This window comes from Zea mays, chromosome 7, assembly GCF_902167145.1.
Source record: "Zea mays cultivar B73 chromosome 7, Zm-B73-REFERENCE-NAM-5.0, whole genome shotgun sequence".
Taxonomy (NCBI): domain Eukaryota; kingdom Viridiplantae; phylum Streptophyta; class Magnoliopsida; order Poales; family Poaceae; genus Zea; species Zea mays.
This window is the reverse complement of record NC_050102.1, coordinates 465,833-485,688: the sequence shown is the minus strand read 5'-3', so window position 1 is coordinate 485,688 and position 19,856 is coordinate 465,833. Positions and strand designations below refer to the sequence as shown.

The 19,856-nt window shown below is 47.5% G+C and overlaps 3 protein-coding genes across 3 annotated transcripts; 2 read left to right on the top strand and 1 right to left on the bottom strand.

Annotated features, from left to right (window-relative positions):
• Positions 1-9,074: 9,074 nt before the first annotated feature.
• On the top strand, positions 9,075-11,127 carry LOC103631856 (laccase-14). Its single transcript, XM_008653680.3, has 2 exons — positions 9,075-9,283; positions 9,360-11,127. The coding sequence occupies exons 1-2, from the start codon at positions 9,083-9,085 to the stop codon at positions 10,995-10,997; spliced, it is 1,839 nt and encodes a 612-aa protein (XP_008651902.1). The 5' UTR covers positions 9,075-9,082; the 3' UTR covers positions 10,998-11,127.
• An 8-nt stretch (positions 11,128-11,135) lies between these two features.
• On the bottom strand, positions 11,136-13,331 carry LOC100384566 (uncharacterized). Its single transcript, NM_001177077.1, has 6 exons — positions 12,785-13,331; positions 12,501-12,707; positions 11,773-12,385; positions 11,564-11,673; positions 11,424-11,483; positions 11,136-11,336 (listed from the first exon to the last, which is right to left on the bottom strand). Exons 1-6 carry the CDS (start codon positions 13,233-13,235, stop codon positions 11,314-11,316), a joined length of 1,464 nt encoding a protein of 487 aa, NP_001170548.1. The 5' UTR covers positions 13,236-13,331; the 3' UTR covers positions 11,136-11,313.
• A 706-nt stretch (positions 13,332-14,037) lies between these two features.
• On the top strand, positions 14,038-15,670 carry LOC100281149 (legume lectins beta domain containing protein). Its single transcript, NM_001154068.3, has one exon. It carries the CDS (start codon positions 14,356-14,358, stop codon positions 15,361-15,363), a length of 1,008 nt encoding a protein of 335 aa, NP_001147540.2. The 5' UTR covers positions 14,038-14,355; the 3' UTR covers positions 15,364-15,670.
• The last annotated feature ends 4,186 nt before the right edge of the window (positions 15,671-19,856 follow it).

Below are 19,856 nucleotides of genomic sequence, written 5' to 3'. Positions count from 1 at the left end.
ATAGACAATAAATTTTCCTTGGCTGATCCCCAAATCTTCCTCCGAAGCCCCTGGCATCTCTGTCCCTTGGAGCTAGCGGCCGGAACGAGCTTTGCTGCTGCCCCGAAGCTTGCGAGGAGTACTGCGGTCTTTGCTGCTGACTCCCTCTATCATCACTCTGAGCAGAGTTGTGAATTGACCTGACGTGCCTTGGATGGAATCTTCCTCCGAAGCCCCTGGTCATTTCGTAGAACCTGTATGCTTCCTCCCTTCTTTGGCAGAAGTCATTGTCAGCTCGAATATATTCGTCCATCTTCTGGAGCAGCTTCTCCAAAGTTTGAGGAAGCTTCCTGGCAAAGTATTGAGCTGAAGGTCCTGGTCGAAGCCCCTTAATCATGGCCTCAATGACAATTTCATTGGGCACTGTTGGTGCTTGTGCACTCAGGCGCAGGAACCTTCGGACATACGCCTGAAGGTATTCTTCGTGGTCCTGGGTGCACTGGAATAAAGCTTGAGCAGTGACCGGCTTCGTTTGAAACCCTTGGAAGCTGGTTATCAGCATATCCTTAAGCTTTTGCCATGAGGTGATTGTTCCTGGCCGAAGAGAGGAGTACCAGGTTTGTGCAACACTCCTGACAGCCATGACGAAAGACTTTGCCATGACTGCAGTATTGCCACCATACGAAGATATGGTTGCTTCATAACTCATCAAGAATTTCTTTGGGTCTGAATGACCGTCGTACATGGGGAGTTGGGGTGGCTTGTAAGACTGGGGCCAAGGTGTAGCCTGCAGTTCTGTTAATAGAGGAGAAGTCTCATCAAAAGCAAAATTTCCATGATGAAAATCATCATACCAATCGTCCTCGTTGTAGAAGCCCTCCTGATGAAGCTCTCTGCGCGGAGGCCTTCGGTTCTGGTCATCTTGAGCAAGATGATGAACTTCTTCAGAGGCTTCGTCTATCTGCCTTTGTAGGTCAGCTAGACGAGCGATCTTTTCCTTCTTCTGTTGTACCTGTTGATGGAGCATCTCCAAGTTTTGGATTTCTTGATCCAAGTCATCCTCCGGAGGCGTCGGACTGGTGGCCTTCCTCTTCTGGCTTCGGGCCTCCCTAAGAGAAAGGACATCCTGATTGGGATCCAGCGGCTGCAAAGCGGCAGCCCCTGTTGCTGAAGCTTTCTTTGGCGGCATGACGAAGGTGATGCTTGCCGAAGGTGTTCAAAACTCAAAAAATGGAAGTGAGTATCTTTGTCTAGACTTCAGATGTGGTTTTGATCGAAGAAACTTGAATCGGCATGTCTTTTGATAGTGATGAGAGAAGATAGCTCAGAACTTGTTGATCTTTGTGAAAGGGAAATGTGCCCTTGGGCCATTTCTAAAGTGTTTTGGTGATTAAGTGTCCAACACATATCCTCTAAGTCTTAATTTGTGCCAAAGATTGAAGAAGTGTAAATCATGCAACAAGGTACGTTTCTAGACTTAGTACATTGATTTGGGTACTAATGTGTTGTGTCTAAGTGCTAGAAACAGGAGATAAGCAATTGGAAAATAGTTGGCTGTGTACAGCCAACTCCTGCTCGGTCTGGGTGCACCGGACTGTCCGGTGCGCCAGACCAGTCTCGGTGAACAGGCCACTCTCGGGACTCGACGGCGGCGTACGGCTATAAATCACCGGACTGTCCGGTGGTGCATCGAACTGTCCGGTGAGTTGTCCGCGGCGAAGTCGTCGCTCTCGGGAAAAGTTCAACGGCGTACGGATAAAAATCACCGGACTGTCCGTGGTGCACCGGACTGTCCGGTGATCCAACGGTCGATCGCGCAATCCGCAGGCGACGCGTGGGCGCGCCAACGGTCGGCAGGGGGCACCGGACAGTGTCCGATGTGCCAACTGCCACGAATCTGCAACGATCGGATGCGCCAGAAAAGGAAGGAGATCGCGCACCGGACAGCTATAGGGACTGTCCGGTGGCGCACCGGACTGTCCGGTGCGCCACCCGACAGAAGGCAAGATTAGCCTTCCAAGATTGCCTCCAACGGCTCCTAGCTGCCTTGGGGCTATAAAAGGGACCCCTAGGCGCATGAAGGAGTCACCCAAGCATACTTTGTTCTAAGTCTTCCACACTCCGTCTCCGCGCACTTGATCGACTGTGTTAGTGATTTGAGCTCCTTTCTAGTTGCGAACTTGTTGTGCTTCATTTTGAGCTCAAGTCTTGGCTTGTGTGCGTGTATATTGCTATGGATTTGTGTGTGTTGCTTCCCATCCTTACTTTAGTGCTTTCACTGTGATCTTTGTTGTAAAGGCGAGAGACTCCAACTTGTGGAGATTCCTCGCAAACGGGAAAAAGAGAAAAGCAAAGAAAAGTCGTGGTATTCAAGTTGATCATTGGATCACTTGAAAGGGGTTGAGTGCAACCCTCGTCCATTGGGACGCCACAACATGGAGGTAGGCAAGTGTTATACTTGGCCGAACCACGGGATAAACCACTGTGTTTCTTGTGTTTTCTTTCTCTATGGTTATTGTGTCTCACAAGAACTCTTCTATAGCCACTTGGTTCTATTGCACTAACACTTAACCAAGTTTTGTGGCTATTAGTGTTGAAATTTTACAGGATCACCTATTCACCCCCCCTCTAGGTGCTCTCACTCTGGCTTCTCAATATTCATACTCCGGATTGTCCAACTATATCTTTTTTTCTGTCGTCGCCCTTCTAAAAGATTTTGGCCAATAGTGCCTGTGTCAACGGTCAGAAAGTTGAGCAACTTTGCACCATGGATAGCAACCCTAACTTATGTGTGATATAGCGCATGATTGGACTCCGTCAGCTGGTCCTCGGAGATGGGTAGACAATGGAGAGGATTCATGGAGGTAGATGATGATGAACTCGACACACTATGTAAAAATACAGATATGCTTGGAAGTAACACCAATAAGCCAAATACGGATATGTTTGTGTTGCATGTTAATCTGTTAGATGAGTTAAAACCCTTCATGATAGCATACTTATATATGAGCTGATTTGTAACACCACTTTGTAAGAAGAGTCTAAAAAGAGAGATTCTATTCCTTTATACAAATATGTGTCATCTATATTTATCATCACATGTGAACACTTCATTTGAAAACAAATAATCAATAAAAATGTATGCCACCAAATTATGCATCATGCTGGATTTTATTTTGTGTGCATTTTGTGACAACATAAAATAATTTGAAGAAGAATTATATTAAATTCCCAAAATAGAATTTGGAAAATAAAAGAAATTCTTGAACCTAGAAAAGAGAAGAAAATAAATATGGTGTGGATAAAAATAAGTGAATAATAATATATTATTCCAGAACTAGAGTGTGAATTTGTATAATGGACTTAAAGAGGAAACTCCTAAAAAGGTCTCAAATTCAAATTTGGAATTCAAAATAAAAAGGAGACATAATAGGGAAATGAAAATATAAAAAGAAAAGGTGAAATCCCACTGTTGGGCCCAAAATTACCCATTCAGCCCAATTCCCCTTTTGACCCGCGCGGCCCAACTGGGCACTCCACGCGCGCCGACAACCGGGACCCACGGTGCAGTCCCTTGCTCGCGCGCGGCCGTCTTCCATGCGGGGCCCTCTGCTCAGTCTCATGGGCGCACGCTCGCATCTTTGCACTCACAGACATGTGGGACCATTCGGTCAGTGTCACCACCTTCTTCGTCATGACCGCAGTGCTCGGTCCGAACTCCCCGCCGCAGTGACCGGGATTCTCCCACGATTTCGGTCTCGGCTGTTGCATTCTTGACCACCTGGCGCCCATATAATGCTTGTGGCCTTCTTCACGTGTTCGCCCATCCCTTATAGGAAGCCAGAACCAACCACAACGCGAGTTTTGCACGAAAGAAGGTTATCGTCGCACGGTGCCGCGGACTGGTGCCCCGGCGTCACCTCATCTCGGTCGACCACAAGTGAGCCCTCATTGTGTTCGTCTTCCCTTCCTCACTATTATGCTCTAGCGAATTATAGTATGGTGTAGCTGAATCCCTGGGTACGCTGCTCGGTCATGGCGCCGCCGCGGCGCACCGTGTACCAGGTCCTATACTCGAGGTCAACCAAAATTGGATGGGAAATTGAGTTCCGGGTGGCATCAATTGTAGGTGGTAGGATTTAATTGGTAATGTGTTCGCGGGTGGGCCGGATTCGAACCCCGGTGGCCTAGCCGCCGCGAGGAGTTGTGCGCCGCCGCGCTCGGGAACCAGGGGAGAAGACGGATTGCGTGTCGTTGGTTTCGTAGTGGATGGCTGAGATGAGGCGCTGCATACCCCCTTCGCTCGGTTTGATCCACACCGTTGGATCTTCATCGCGCGGACATGTTTAGATCTCGCATTAATTAAATCCTTACCGTAGATCTCGGAATCAATGGCGGGTAGCGCATACCGATTCGTTCTGATGCTAATCTAATCGTGGCCGTTCTGATTTAATCTAACGTTTGAGAACTCAGCGTACCGCTTCGGTCGCTCACTTCACAAAAGAATCCCTGCGCTTATCAGAAAACAACCCGCCGTCCTACTACTCTGTGCTCTGTGTCTTAGATTTATTACCCCGAGACCCCTGAGTTTTCCAGGAATTGAGGCCCAGTCCAATACTGATTTAAATTGATTAAATGATTTGGAAATTGGATTTTTAATATGAAAATAAACCCTAGAACTTGTATAAATCATAGAAAATCCATTTTAGTCCAAATTAACCCATTCTAGTTTCTAAAATTTTATAATTTTATTATCTATCACTTAGAGTCTCTGTTTTGTCATGAAAACAGTAAGAAAATTTATTTCTCACTTAATCCTATTTTAAACACATGAAACCTTTGGAAATTCATATTTTAAAATCTATAAGTCCAAAAATTATGATTCCTGTTCCTAGGATTTTATTTTAATGGGTAGATTTTTATTATGTATTTTGTTTACATGTTTGGTGTGATATTAATTTCTCCTATATACTGTGCTTGTTTGTATTGTGGCGAGTAGAAGAGCCCGTGACTGAGGATCCTGATGACCAGCAGATAGAAGTAGCTGAGCAGGAGCTCATTGAAGGCAAGTTGTGCTCTTGACCACTTTTATACCCATTAATGTTCTTTAATGTTATTTATTTATGCATAGGTTAATTTTGATGGGACCCAATATGTCACCCTAGATTGTTTATCCCTTTTTACCTTGTTATCCATGAATCACATGGGTAGTTTGCTATTGCTTTATATGGTTTTGGGATAATCTTTCATTATATCCATGTTCCAAGTCTTTTGTTATTCTATTTATGTTCATGTCAAGATCATTAATGTTAATTGGAATATGGAGCTTAACTTGAGAAACACGTGCCACCACAAGGGAGGAATTGGACCCCTTGGCTAACTAATTAGGAAAGCTAGTGGAAGACTACCTTAACCGAAAGGGGCAAGGGCAGTAGAGGAGTTGCATGCAAGGAGGTTCTCGGGTTGATTTTGCTGCGATGGCGGTCAGACGGGGTTCTTGCAAGTGCTCTTCCCATAAACTATAGCGGGTTTTCGAAAGCTAGTGCAACTTTGTAAAGGCCTCGTAGTGTTGCCCTGCCTCGCTTTCTAGGTAGAGATGTATGGGAGTCGTGATCCCTTGGTAGATGGGTAACATGACTTGTGGGTAAAGGGTACAACCTCTGCAGAGTGTAAAACTGGTATACTAGCCGAGCTCACGGTCATGAGCAGCTCAGGACTCTCTGATGATTAAATTGTGGAACTTAAATTTAATTTCTCATTTGCATATGCATGAGTTTATTATTAATTTTGTTTTATTACTTTATTAAGGTTTGGTATTTACTTACATTTAGTAACTGCTAATAAAAGTTTGACCAACTACTTAAAAGCAATGCTCAGCTTTCACCCCTGTCATTGATTAGCCTTACACATCACATGAACTCCCACCTTTGGTGAGTTCATGTCCACTGGTTCCCCACAACTTGTTGAGCTATGATCATGTGTGAGCTCACCCTTACTGTCTCACACCCCTCACAGGAGAAGAGCAGGTGGTTCAGGAGGAGCCACAAGGCGAGGAGTTTGATCTGATCTAGGTGGCGTTTCTCAGTTGACATTGGCGCCAAGGATGATCCTTAGTTCATTTTATATTTATCTTTTATTTTGTAATAAGACTTCCGCTATGTAATAAACACTCTGATGTTATTGTGACATTTATCTCTATACACTCTATTATTATATATGTTGTCTTCTTGGCGCATATATGAGATGCACCTGGCTTTGTTCTTAAAGCCGGGTGTGACATGATTCTAACAGTACTAGATAAATACACTATGTATTTAAATCAGATTATCATAGAATTCGAATACCTTTATCCAATTACACCTTCTTCCTTTATAGAATATCTCTTAATTATGCTTGATAAACAAAGATAAACATATGAAGCGATAAAGCCCAATTCAGTCGACATCGATGCTCAGAAGACATGCTAGAAAAATCCTAGAGAACAAAAGTTAGACAACACTACAGGAGGCCAGGTACGGTGAGAGAGGCCACCAAACCGCTCGCTTGCTCGCTCTAATAAACAAAGTGGCAGGGCGTCAACCGTAGCTAGCTTGCATGCAAGTTTTTCTCTTGCATTTTGCTTGTGTTAATAGAACACGGCAAAGCCCAATAATTAGTTAGTGTGACAGGGTGCAGTTTGCGTATGAAATAATGAATTGAAAAAAAAAACCAGCGCATGCATACTCAGTACCATTATATATAAAATATAATGTAGTAAATAAGTAAAGTAGCTAAATTGGTAGTACCAATAGCTACCTGCAGCAGATAATTTTTGAACGATATCTATATTATGGTACCGGTAGCTGCCATGCATTATTCCACAGTATGTGAGTGAGGGTAGCATGTTTGGCTAGACAAAGAAAATCTTGTCATGCGCTAGCTACAATCAGTGTCAAAGGTATGGCTAAACAATACTCCCTCCATCACAAAATATAATTCGTTTTAAACTAAACATATATTCATTTAATAACTTATAGATGTAGTTTGCATGTATGCCTATGTTCATTATCATTTATTTGAATATGCACGGATAAAAAGTGGGATACAAAGAACTATATTTTTAAGCGGTGGGAGGGAGTACCATGTTTGGTTTGTAGACCAAGTGGTGAACCAAGCCAAAATTTGGACGTGGCCAAATAGGGGCGATGCTAAGCATACCAAATTTGAAATAATATGCTAGTAAAAGATCAGCCAAAAATTTCTCTTATACTCTTAAAGATTTTCGTATTATTTTGAGGCATGGGTTGCGTGGCACTTACTCAAGCTAAACAAAGTTAGTTCAAGCAACTCTCTAAACCTCTATCGATGGCTTGCGTGGCACTGCCGCGTATTCTATGACACTGTCGTGACTTAACAGTCAGTTGAGAAAGGAAGGGCATCTATACCTCTTCTCCTTCCTCCCAACAGCTATCTCAAGAATTTCACTCCTCATCAGGAACATATAGGCTCTCCGCTCTCCATTGAAGGCACTCAAACTCTCCCACTCATTCCCTTGAGATTCCTTAAGGGATTGGCCTTCATAACTCCATTAGGGAGCTGTCCAAACTGAGATGGAACTCCTAGATCACTTGGTTCACATTCAAGCCGATGGATTGGATTCTTTACTCATGGAGCAAGAGCTCCTAGCCAGCTAGGCTTTGCCTGCCAAAGCACCCAACTCTTGTAACTCATCCAATGAAACTCCTAGATCACTTGGTTCACATTCAAGCCGATGGATTGGATTCTTTACTCATGGAGCAAGAGCTCCTAGCCAGCTAGGCTTTGCCTGCCAAAGCACCCAACTCTTGTAACTCATCCAACATCTAGCAAGAACTCTCAATCAAGTGACTTGTGCTAGCTCTTGGATTGAGAACATGATAGGGTTAAGTGAAACCTAAGTTTTGGTGGCTTCCTCAACAATGTGGAAGTAGGCAAAATTTATTGACGAGTTGAACGACAGGATATAACACTTATCTCTTATGTTCTTGCTACAGTGTCGTGCTCTACTCGTTTTGTTGATGTATTTGGAGTTTGATTATGATCTACTTGTGTATTATCCTCCAACCTTGTTCAAATGGTGACATAGGCTCTACGCTACTCTTGGAACCCCGGTAATTTACTCGATCTACTATCCATTGGGTAATTTTTGAACCGTGTTTGCGAGTTGCTTTGATACATGGCACCATCGTAGTTTTGCCTACAGTGTTGTTCATGTTTACTAACGGCTCTGCATCAAGTTCGTTTTTAAATAGACCTATTCACTCTCTCTAGTATTACCTGATATTTTCAACAGTGTCGTCCATAGGCATGATTCCAAGGACCCAATGTGTGGTAGAGCCATTGCACTAGTCAGCCCTATCTCCCATGGCTTTGGCCTACCACCTATGTAGACACCAACATCAAGGATGTCACAAAGAAGGGGGTGTAGGGTGAGGGGGGAGGAGTGAGGGGAGCTGAGGGGTGAGGTTGTCGTTGCTGCCGCGACGACGATAGGGAGGTGTGGGACCAATTGGGTGGGGGGAGGGAGGAAGAGGAGGGGAGGGAGAGATGGTGCCAGTGTCGATAGGAAGCTGGTGTTGATGCCAGCAAGGGGAGGTACCTGCTAGTGTCTAGGGTTTCAGAGAGCCTATATACGAGCTGTGCATTTAAACATTGGCCAAATTATTAAACCGCCCTAAAATTTGGCCTAGCTAACTCTGACTCATAAGCAAACATACCTAATATTCGTGATAGTGTTAGCCAATTTTTTTGGCACTACCACTATTTGACAAGCAATATAATAGTCAAATTTTGGTTTTGTCCATATTGGCTTATAAGTTATAAAAAGTCTACACATGGCTTGTTGTTAGAGTCCTCCCATACGGCTCTAGTCTAAACGACGATCTCAATCTTAAACCTACCTGACAAGTTTTAGGTGGAATGGAATCTGCTGCTGCGGTAACAGCGTGATGGGGTTTAATTTTATATATATATAACCATTTGATTAATGCCGTACAGACTTAACTGTTAACACAAAGTTTGCAAGAAGCATCACAACTGACGACCAGCTAGCAGAGCAGCTATATATATATGTATGTAGATGTAGATGACACAGCAGAGAGAGCTTGAGCAACATTGTGTTGGTGTTGCATCGCTTGCTGCTTTTCTATCTGCTCTGAAAGGCAATATGGCTCGGCTCCCAAGTACTGCTGCTAATTTCCATCTCGCCATCGTCTTGTGCTTGCTCCATCACCTCATAAACGACTACTTGTTGGCTGACGCTGCCATTGTTGAGCACACCTTCCATGTACATACACTTGAATCTCTCTCTCTCTCTGTCTTTCTCTGTTTTAACAAATCCCATTCTATGCTTGCATATCCAGGTGGGCAACCTGAGCGTGCAGCGGCTGGGGCAGAGCCAGGTGATCACCGCGGTGAACGGGCAGTTCCCAGGCCCCAAGATCGAGGCCCGCGACGGCGACACGGTGGTGGTGCACGTCGTCAACCTCTCCCCCTACAACCTCAGCATCCACTGGCACGGCATCCTGCAGCGCCTCTCCTGCTGGGCGGACGGGCCCAACATGGTGTCGCAGTGCCCCATCCGCCCCGCCGCCGGCACCTACACCTACCGCTTCAACGTTACCGGCCAGGAGGGAACGCTGTGGTGGCACGCCCACGTCTCCTTCCTCCGTGCCACTGTCTACGGCGCGCTCATCCTCCACCCCGCGGCCCCGTCGTCCTACCCGTTCCCGACACCCCACGGCGAGGCCACCATCCTACTCGGCGAGTGGTGGAACGTCAGCGTCGTCGACGTCGAGAGGCAGGCACTCCTCATGGGAGCAGGACCCAACAACTCAGTCGCGCTAACTATCAACGGCCTCATTGGTGCCGGCGGTGGTGGCGGCAGCGAGAACAGCTCCTCCTCCTCCTCCTCCCAGTATGAACTCGCCGTGCAGCGCGGCAGGACGTACCTGCTCCGCATCATCAATGCCGCTCTCAACTACGAGCTCTTCTTCAAGGTCGCCAACCACTCCTTCACCGTCGTCGCCGCCGACGCCTGCTACACCGACCCCTACCACACGGACGTCATCGTCATCGCGCCGGGACAGACGGTGGACGCTCTCATGCGCGCCGACGCCGACCCGGGCCGCCGCTACTACATGGCCGCACAGGTGTACCAGAGCCTCGCAAACGCCACCTACAGCGCCGCCACCACGGCACTCCTAACCTACCTGCCGGACGCCTCGGGGTCGGACGACGAGCAGCCGACGCTGATGCCTACCATGCCAGCGTTCAACGACAGCGCCACCGCTCAGAGCTTCTACGCGAGCCTCACGGGGCTGCTGCAGGACGGGGTGCCGCTCCACGTGGACACGCGGATGCTGGTCACGTTCGGCCTGGGCGCCACGCCGTGCGCGTCGGCGCAGACGCTCTGCAACCGGACGCTGGGCTCCGTGGCGGCCAGCATGAACAACGTCTCCTTCCAGCTCCCGACGACCATGTCGTTGCTGGAGGCGCACATGCGGGGCGCGCCGGACGGCGTGTACACGCGCGACTTCCCCGACCGGCCGCCGGTGATGTTCGACTTCACGGGCGACGCCATGGCGGCCAACCGGTCGTTCATGCTCACGTCCAAGGGCACCAAGGTGAAGACGCTGCGGTACAACGAGACGGTGGAGGTGGTGCTGCAGAACACGGCCGTCCTTGGCGCCGAGAACCACCCGCTGCACCTCCACGGCTTCAACTTCTTCGTGCTGGCGCAGGGCCCGGGCAACTTCAACGCGCACAGGCACGTCCGCAAGTACAATCTCGTCAACCCGCAGCAGCGCAACACCGTCGCCGTCCCTGGCGGCGGCTGGGCCGTCATCCGCTTCACAGCGGACAACCCGGGCGTCTGGATCATGCACTGCCACCTGGACGCGCATCTGCCCTTCGGCTTGGCCATGGCCTTCGAGGTTGAAGACGGGCCCACGCCCGACGCCGTGCTCCCGCCGCCCCCGCCAGACTACCCGCGCTGCTAGCAGCGTTCAGAAAAGAGAAGGAACAGACTGCCGGAGATGAAGGAACAAACTCTGTTTCAGTGTCCATCTATGGTTTTAAATTATAACAAAATTTGCAAATCTCTCAATAGACAGAATTTTGAGCAGCACAGCAAACTTGTGAAAAGTAGTAATTAGTAACGCGATATTAGCCTTTACATCGTGAACATAAAATGCTAACATAACATTAGAGTCATGCATGCTACATTGAAAATGCCCTCAGACAGACAGAGCAGGGCAGTTGGTCATGGAATGCCACCTGATTTGGCGAGATCTGAAAATCTACCTGCTAGCTGCTCTAAGAAGCTGCCCGGCCCTTGGCTGCAATGAAATAACCGAGGCATAGTTAGCAATCAATCGCAACGGGTGCTTAGAAGCAGGAGAAGCACAAGCCATATGAATACACACCAGGGCTCACAATCTTTATCCTCTTCGTAATAGCCCTGACAGAAGTAACAGCGGTCGCTCCTGCTTCAGAAAGGGATTTTGGTCAGTAATAATATATCGCAAATTGCCATCGGGGGATCTTATAAGAGAATGGTCACAACCTTGGGGATTCAATTCCTGAGCAGAATCTGCTGCGACTGGCTTCACTGAATCAGGTAGAACAGGACCCGCTGCCATATGACCACTAGCAGCAGCAGCAGCAGGCTCTAGCCTGCATTTGTTCAACATGCACAAGGAACAAGACTTAGCATGCACAGTTACTAGAAACCGAAAGGCATCTGACATAGAAATAGAACAGGTATGCCTATACCTTTGAACTTGATCACTTGTGGAAGCGTTCAGGACACCTTCATTGTCAAGATCGAAGTCAAGCAGGAGCTCAGAAAACGAAAATTCACCATCACATATATCGAAGTTCGTGAAATCCATGTCAAAGTCATATTGCTTGTCTTCGTCGGAGGAGGCAGAGGCAGAGGCCTTGTCGCAAATCTGCTCACAGGGACCTAGCTCGGTGCAATCGAAGTTCAACTTGCGGGTGGTTGGTTTCAAGGGGGAACTGCGGGCGGTCGGTTTCAAGGGGGAGCTGAGATGGTAGCTCCTCTCGACAGCATAGTACGCGCTCCCTTTGAGAGGGCTGACGATGAGGGTCTTGGAAGAAGAAACGATAGAGCACTGGGAGGGGCCGATTTCCTGTTGGGCAACGGCACACGCTGGAGTTGCAGACGGATAAGCAGCAGCAGGCTGATCTTGTTGCTGCGGCGTGTAGGGAGAAGAGTGGGCCGGAGGTGGGAGCGGCGCAAACAAGCTCTTTGCAACAGATGAAGTTTGGAGTGGAGCTGAATGTTGAGCTGAAGTTGGTTGGGCAGCGGAACCCATGTTCTTCTGATGATTCGACGGTTGAAACGCCGCGGGTACAGCTCTACCTGGCATTTAGGAAGGTAGGGTTAGCATAATGCAATGTTTCTTATTTATGTTTTGTTATCAAAAGGATAAATATAAGCTTAATAAGGCTATGTGGAGGAAAGTTGTCATGTGTACCCTTTGCGTCGGTGGTTGTATTAGGAGCAATGCAGGATCTCTTGGAGGCTGAAGCGGCGGCGGTCTTCCCTGAAGCCTTCCTCTTTTTATTAGTGGGCAGAGAGGTGGGAGCTGGAGTGGACAGATCTGAGGAGGAGTTGTGGACAAGGCCCGCGGCGGATGCGTGAGCGTAGTGATGAACGAGAGGCGAGGCGTGGCCGGCGGTTCCTGCAGCAGAAGAGCAGTAAGTAAAGCAGAAAAGAACCAAACAGGTGAGGGGCATTGTAAGGCAATCGCAATAATACCTTGTGACGGAGGCGACGAAGAATTCGGCGCGTAGAAGAAGAGCGGCGGCGATGACGGCTGGGCACCGGTGGCGGCGTGAGGCGGGGGAAGGGGAGGCATCATCATGTTCATGTTCATGTTCATATGAGGCGGAGCAGCGGACGAGGAGCCGGATGCGTAGTAGGTGGAAACGAGAGATTGCATGGCCTGCATTGCGGATTCGATGGCGACGCGGGCCTCCTTGAGGGCGATGTAGTCGTGGAGGATGTCGGCGAGCGGGATGAGCCTCTTGGGCGTCTTCTTGCTGTATTTGGTGGGGCTGTAGATGTGCGCGGCTTCGGAGCGGAACGCGGCGAGGGCGGCGTTGAATCCGTTTTCGGCCAGGTAGCGGTCGACGAGGAATGCGACCTCCGCGGGGGTGACCTTCTTCTTGTTGGTGGAAGATTCGGCTGGCTTGGGCGGCGGCGCCATGGCGGATGCTGCAAGATGGATGTGGAGGGAGGTTGGGTGATCTAGTGTGATGTGGTGATGGATTGGGGATCTCGCCTCGTCTGAAGCAGAAGCAGGTTGGGGGTTTGCGAAGCGAGGATGGAGTGGAGGGAAGAAGTGGAGGAGAAAAACGAAACGAGGAGGGAACGGAAGAGCGCGCGCGGCAAACGGCAAATAGTGGTGGCGCCAACGCAGCTCCCGCCTTCCCATCATCCATTTTTGCCTTTGCTTTGCTGGGCCAGGCGGTGGATACATCATATACTGGCTGGGCCGCGGAAAGGAAATGAGGCCTCAGGATCTGACACAGGCTGTGCTGGCCTGGCCAGCAGGGCCCATGGTCTTCCAAAGCACAACAGAAGCAGCCCAACATGCACTCTGAGGGCATGTTTCTTTGATCATTATGTCACATCTGCACTGAATCAATACCACTAAAATAAATATTAGAGGGAATAAAACCCTAAATCTTGGGACGAATGGAGCTCAAACCTAACCTGCCGTTTCGCCACCGGAAAAGAAACGACCAACCAAGTTAGAAACGGAGGATTTTTTTTAATAAAAAACATAGAAAAGACAAAGGAAGGAATTTACTTATATGAATTTTGTTAGAACATGTGTTTGGATGAGTCCGTGAAAAACAGATAAGCAGAAGTGCAGAAGCAAGCAACAGGGAAAAGGCAAAAGCAGCAGCTTGCAATTTGCATTGGTCCCCTATTCTTTTTTTTTTCCTTTCCCTATCCTATCCATCGATCCCCTTTCTCTTCTTCCATCAGCCACACTCCACACACCTCTGCCCTGCACGCCAAGGCCAAGAACATCCATCCTCTCCCGATTCGAATACCCTGCAGGCTAATCTCATCTCAAGAGCAGAGTGTGTCATTCCCCATTCTCTTCCCTTCCCGAGTTGCCACTCACTGTTGCTTTGCTGCAGCCTGAAGGGGAAGGAAAGCAGAAATCTGCTGTTGGCTGATGAGATCCATCCATGCGGATGCAATCCACCACACCAGCAGCAGCAACAAAGCTAGCATTTTTCATCTGATTCATTTTTCATCTCTGCTTCATTTCCTTCCATCATTGTAAAATAACAACAATATCTACTGCTGCGATGGCAACGGAGATGCCGCCGCTTCTCGCCCTCTTCTTCCTCTGCCTCTCGCTTGCGCTGCGCCCCGCCACCGCCGTCTCTTCCCCGTCCTTCGCCCTCGACTTCTTCCCCGCCGCCGGCGCCATTGCGCAGCTCTCCCTCTCCGGCGGCGCCACCGCCAATGCCACCGCGGGTTCCGTCTCCATGCCCATCCCCGACGCACGGGTGCAGTACAGGACCCCCATTGCCGCGTCCGCCCTCCGCCTCGGATTCTCCACCTACTTCGCCTTCGCCCTCCCTCACGCCCCGTCCTCCCTCGCCTTCTTCCTCACACCCTCCGCCTCCCGCTCGCCCCCGGCCCTCGCACTCGTCTTCTCCGCGCGCCACATCCGCCTCGACCTCGCCGGCCGCACCGCCCTCCAGACGGAGACACGCCATCCCGTTCCCACCACCGCAAGCCACCTGCATGCCTGGATTGACTACTACCACAGCAACTCTTCTTCCAGTTCCGCCGACACGGACACTCTCCACGTACAACTCGCCGCCACGCGCATCCCCACCGCCAACCACCACCCGACCCCGACCCCGCCGCTCCTCTCCTACCCGCTCCATCTGCTCCCCGTCCTCCGCAGGGGCCCCATCCTTGCCGGATTCCGGACCTCCTCCGGGAACTGCACGCTCTTCAGCTGGGCGTTCCGCGCAGCTCCCAACCGGATGCACTCTCTGCCGCTCAACCCCGCCGACCTGCTCACCACGCCGCCGCCAGAGCGCGAAGCCAGAGCCAGCCAGCCAGCCCCCGACCGCCGCTACAGCAGCCCCTGGGGCGCCGCACTGTCCCTGCTGCTCGCGGCCGCGGCCGGCGCAATGCTCACCTTCATTGTGCTCTTCCTCTGGTATTACGCGACCAAGCGCCGGCCCGTCGCGCCGGTGGAGTACCCCATGCACCCCTCGCACGTCGTCTACGAGAAGATTGTGCTCGTCGGGGTCAAGGACGACGCCGCGGCTGCCGATGCCGCCGGGAACAAGTAGATGCTCCTACCACCACCACAAAGCAAGTAGATGCTGCCTTGCTTACCCACTTCACTAGTTCACTTCTGCTGCATTTGCATTTGCAACTGTGTTGTAGTTACTAGTACTAGTAAAGTAGTAATGGTGGAAACTGCAGATTTTGCCTCCCAAACCCAACAGGGCAAACTCTGCACTTTCCACCTTCAGTTAGCTTGTACAAGAGTGCTTCCTGTTGTTTTTGTGATCTTTGTCCCTAGTTAAATTGCAACACCGTCGGTACTGATGTATTTCCTTCCTTGCACTGATGCTGCTTAGTAATTTGCTTCTCTACTTATTAGTTGTGTTTCACTTCTCTGCTCTGACGGGCAAAACACAAAACTGATCTTTATTTTGCTCACATACTAATGTTCAACATAAATTGGTTCAATCCCCAATTCACCATGGCTTTGTACTATATTGCTACGAAATGGTAGTGTTCTTCTGTCTCACTAAATATCCTAGGTGCTGTTTGGTTCAAGAAATGTAACACAAATGATAATGGTAATGGTTTACGCTCGATTACTGGCGGTAACAAATTTAAATAGGCTGGTATCAATTTTTAGTGTGGTATTTGATTACGGTTGGACTAAAACAAACATGATTTAACGTTATCAGTTACCCATTGCGTTACAAATATGTGAACCAAACGGCACCCTAATTCCTACACTGTGGTCAGGTCATTTTACAAGAAGTTAGGGTTCTTCTTTCCCTTCGTTTCCATAAACGCCACACTGTTCTGTCTGCTGTGGTTCATCAACCTATATAATTTTGGCCTACTAGTAGTATTAGCTTTTGATGTTGTCCCAAAATAGCTCCAGCTCCAAGTTTGACCATGTTGATAGATATCTCTCAAGTTGACGACAAAGCGTGGCTAAAGTCCAACTTGGAGCAAGTGACCTGCATTTCATATTTCTAGATAGAGGCCAAAGATTTGATTTGACTCCTTTCGGTTAGCCAAAGTGACTTTGCATTATGATACTGTGTATGGGAGGAGATACTAGGACTATATATAAGTTTTCATAGTGCTGCTTTCAGTTGGGACTTAGGAACTACAAAACAGAATATGGAATCCAGGGTTGCTCTTACCTTTTTCTTTCCTTTCCTTTCTGCGGTAATAATTCACACCTTACCTTTTTCTTCCATTTACTTTCTGCTATAATAGTTGGGCAACTGAAATTTTTGGTTCACTGTGGCTTCATTTCATGCTGCCAAAATTAGGGTGCAAGTGCATTTTTTCCCCCAACCCACAAAGTTCAGGTGAGTCGGGTGAGTAGCTGAATTGCCTTTAGTTAGAATTGTTGCCTTATATTCACTTTGTCCTCGCAAGAAGAGAGGATAAACGAGCATGCTTGGATTGCAAATTGATATCTAGGGAGTGTGTTATAATGAAAGAGGTAAGGCAATGGACCCTGATGGTATTCTAGTTGAGGCATGGAGATGGCTCGGGGACATAGCTATAGTATGGCTAACCATTGGATTTATGATCGTACAAGAAGGGATCGAGTCCGAAACGATAATATACGTGGTAGACTAGGGTTAGCACCAATTAAAGAAAACTTTGTCCAACATCATTTGAGATGGTCATCGGTGTGTAGTAGGATCCTAAGGCGCGACTGCAATGGAAAGAAAGGTGGAAGAAGACTGAAGTTAATATGGGAAGAAACAATATAGGAGACTTGCAAGGATGAAGATACCAAAAAATTAGCCTTAAATATGAGTGCATGAAAAACAGCTATCCAAGTTGCTAAATCTTGACTTGTGTTTTTTGATGGGTTTTAACTCTAGTCTAGTTTAACTTGCTTAGTACTAAAAGGCTTTGTCATTTTGGTTAGAATTGTTGCCTCTGAGAACCGGATGCTGCTGGTAATGGACCAGAGATACATGCATGTTATCGGGGGGGGGGGGGGGGGGGGGGGGGGGGGGGGGGGGGGGGGGGGGGTTCTTTGCTCTATTCCTTCTACTTTAATATAATGGGGCGCAGTTCTCCTGCGCATTTCGAGAAAAAAAAATATTGTCAGCTGAGTGTGGTCATTAGTCTTGACAGCTGTTGGACAGGCTATTGTACAAGAGTATATACTTGTGTTGGAGAAAATTGTTTACCTTTTGAATGGTGTGTTTTTGCACCGTGGCATAATGAATGCTGCTATATACTTACTTTGGCCCTTGTTGTGACTTGTGAGAATCACATTGGAGCTCCAGCATGGATGATGTTGGTATCTCTTGAGTGTACCCAAAAGGAATAACCTTCTCCTCGGTCATTTCATTTCTGGTTAAGAAGATGAGAAAGTGCCCTTCTTTATGAAACAACAGTGGCCTTTTGGGAACCTATAAAACAGAATATGGAATCCAGGATTGCTCTTATCTTTTTCTTCCCTTCTCTTTCTGTACAAGTGTATCCAGGGCAGAGAGATATTTGACCCCTGATTTTTTTTGGGTTCATTCTTGCAAGAGCACTTGTGCAACCAACAGTCAACAAACAGAATCCAGGTGAGTAGCTGACCAGAGATTGTATATATTTTATAGTCTACAATGTCAGCTGAGTGCATCTGTTGGGAGAACTGTTTACCTTTTTAGTGGTGAGTTTCTGCACTATGGAATATGATGAATCACCACAATATGCAAGATGATGTAATGTTTGCTTTGGCCCTCGTGTATATCGCATCAAAAGTTATGTATGTCGGAAAACTAAAATGTTTGCAGTTTATACTAGACAAGTAAAGGAGGGAAGAAAATTGCAAGTCAAATATTCCGGTCATGGTATCATGATGGATGGGCGGCCACTGACTATTGTAAATGCTTTTGCAGGATGGTCTTTCTTGATCCTGCTGTGCACCGCACACAGACATAGGCACAGCATGGTACATGAACATGCATATCCCTATTGCTATTGGTCTGAACTACAAGTGCACATCACAATCAACATATGATCGTCTCTTTCTTGTTTGTCCTATTTACTTGTGCGCATGGATTCTCTAACTTTGTTAGTTCCAATTTCATCCAGTCGTCATCTCTTTTCTGTTTTCACCTTTTTTAATCCGATTGTGCCTAGAAAAAGATTCCTTTTTGCATGCTTATATGCTATTTAGGCAATATGATGCGGTATGTGTTCGAAAAGAAGCAAGTCTAATCTGAGTGTTTACATGGCTCAAACATATGCAATTCAACACCTTGTTTTCTTGGCGCATCTGAATGGCTGGTATGGTATATTATGCGGATAAATATTCCATGGGTTGCTTTTAAAATGATTTTTTTTGTTTATACTTTAGTTCCTAAATTAATTTCTGCTGGAACTGCATCTACTTGTTTTTTGTAATTTCTAGACCATGCCATCTTGTTGTCATTGATCCTAGTCTTTTTTCCCCTCTTTTCTGAATTGGGACCCTAGCTTTTGTATTGTATAGAATATGAAACAGAAAGCTTCCTTTTCTTTGCTTTTGGTTTGGCATCCTTCGAACTACTAGAAGTAGCGATCAATCAATGAGGGCTTGTTCGGTTTGAAGGAGTTTAAGAGAGATTGGAGGGGATTAAATTCCCTCCTATTTAAATTTGTATAGAAGGGGATTCAATCCCCTTCAGGGTCTGTTCGTTTCTGCTGGAACAGACCAGGATTAATTCCAAATCTCCAAAACTTATAGTAATTATTGAAGGAATCCAAGCCAGATTTATTCCACCCCTCCATTCCCTGCGAAACGAACAGGCCCTCAATCCTTCTCAATCCACCTCTAACCGAACAAGCCCTGAATAGGCCTTGTTTCAGTCCCTCCCACTCTCTCTCTCTCAATTGAAGAGGGTGATTACAAACTTTCAATCCCTCCCACTCTCTCTCTCTCAATTGAAGAGGGTGATTACAAACTTTCAAGCTACCAAACAAGACGGCGAGTTCCACAAATAACGCTCTAGTCGGATTAAAGCTAAGAGCAGCTTGGCTTCTACTGTTTGTACAGTATTTGTCACATCCGGATTTCGGGGCACCAAGACCCGAGCGCGAACATAATCATCAGATATGCTGGGACCAAGTCTCACACATATGATGAATCATGGCACAGGATCGAATGTCACATCTTTACTATATAATAGGAGTTATGTACAAAATAAATAAATAATTACATTATAAGGAGACAACGGTCCAGCAACCCAAAGTTGACTGGGAGACGACGGCCTAGATCTCTTACAAACATATCGCAGCAACCTCCATGCGCCTCATCCTGCGGTACCTGTTCTTGACCTGTGGGGGGTGTGAGACAGCAAGAGTGAGCTCACATACGTTCATCGCTCAACAAATTGTGGGGAATAATGTGCATGAACTCGCCAAAGGTGGGAGCTCACGTGAAGTGTAAGGCTTACCAAAGAGGATGGTTAGAGCTGAGCATTGCTTTTAAAGTTGGTCAAAATTTTATTAGCAATTACTAAGTATAAGTAAATACCAACCCAATTAAGTAATAGAACAAAAGTAACAACCTCACCTGCGATGCAAT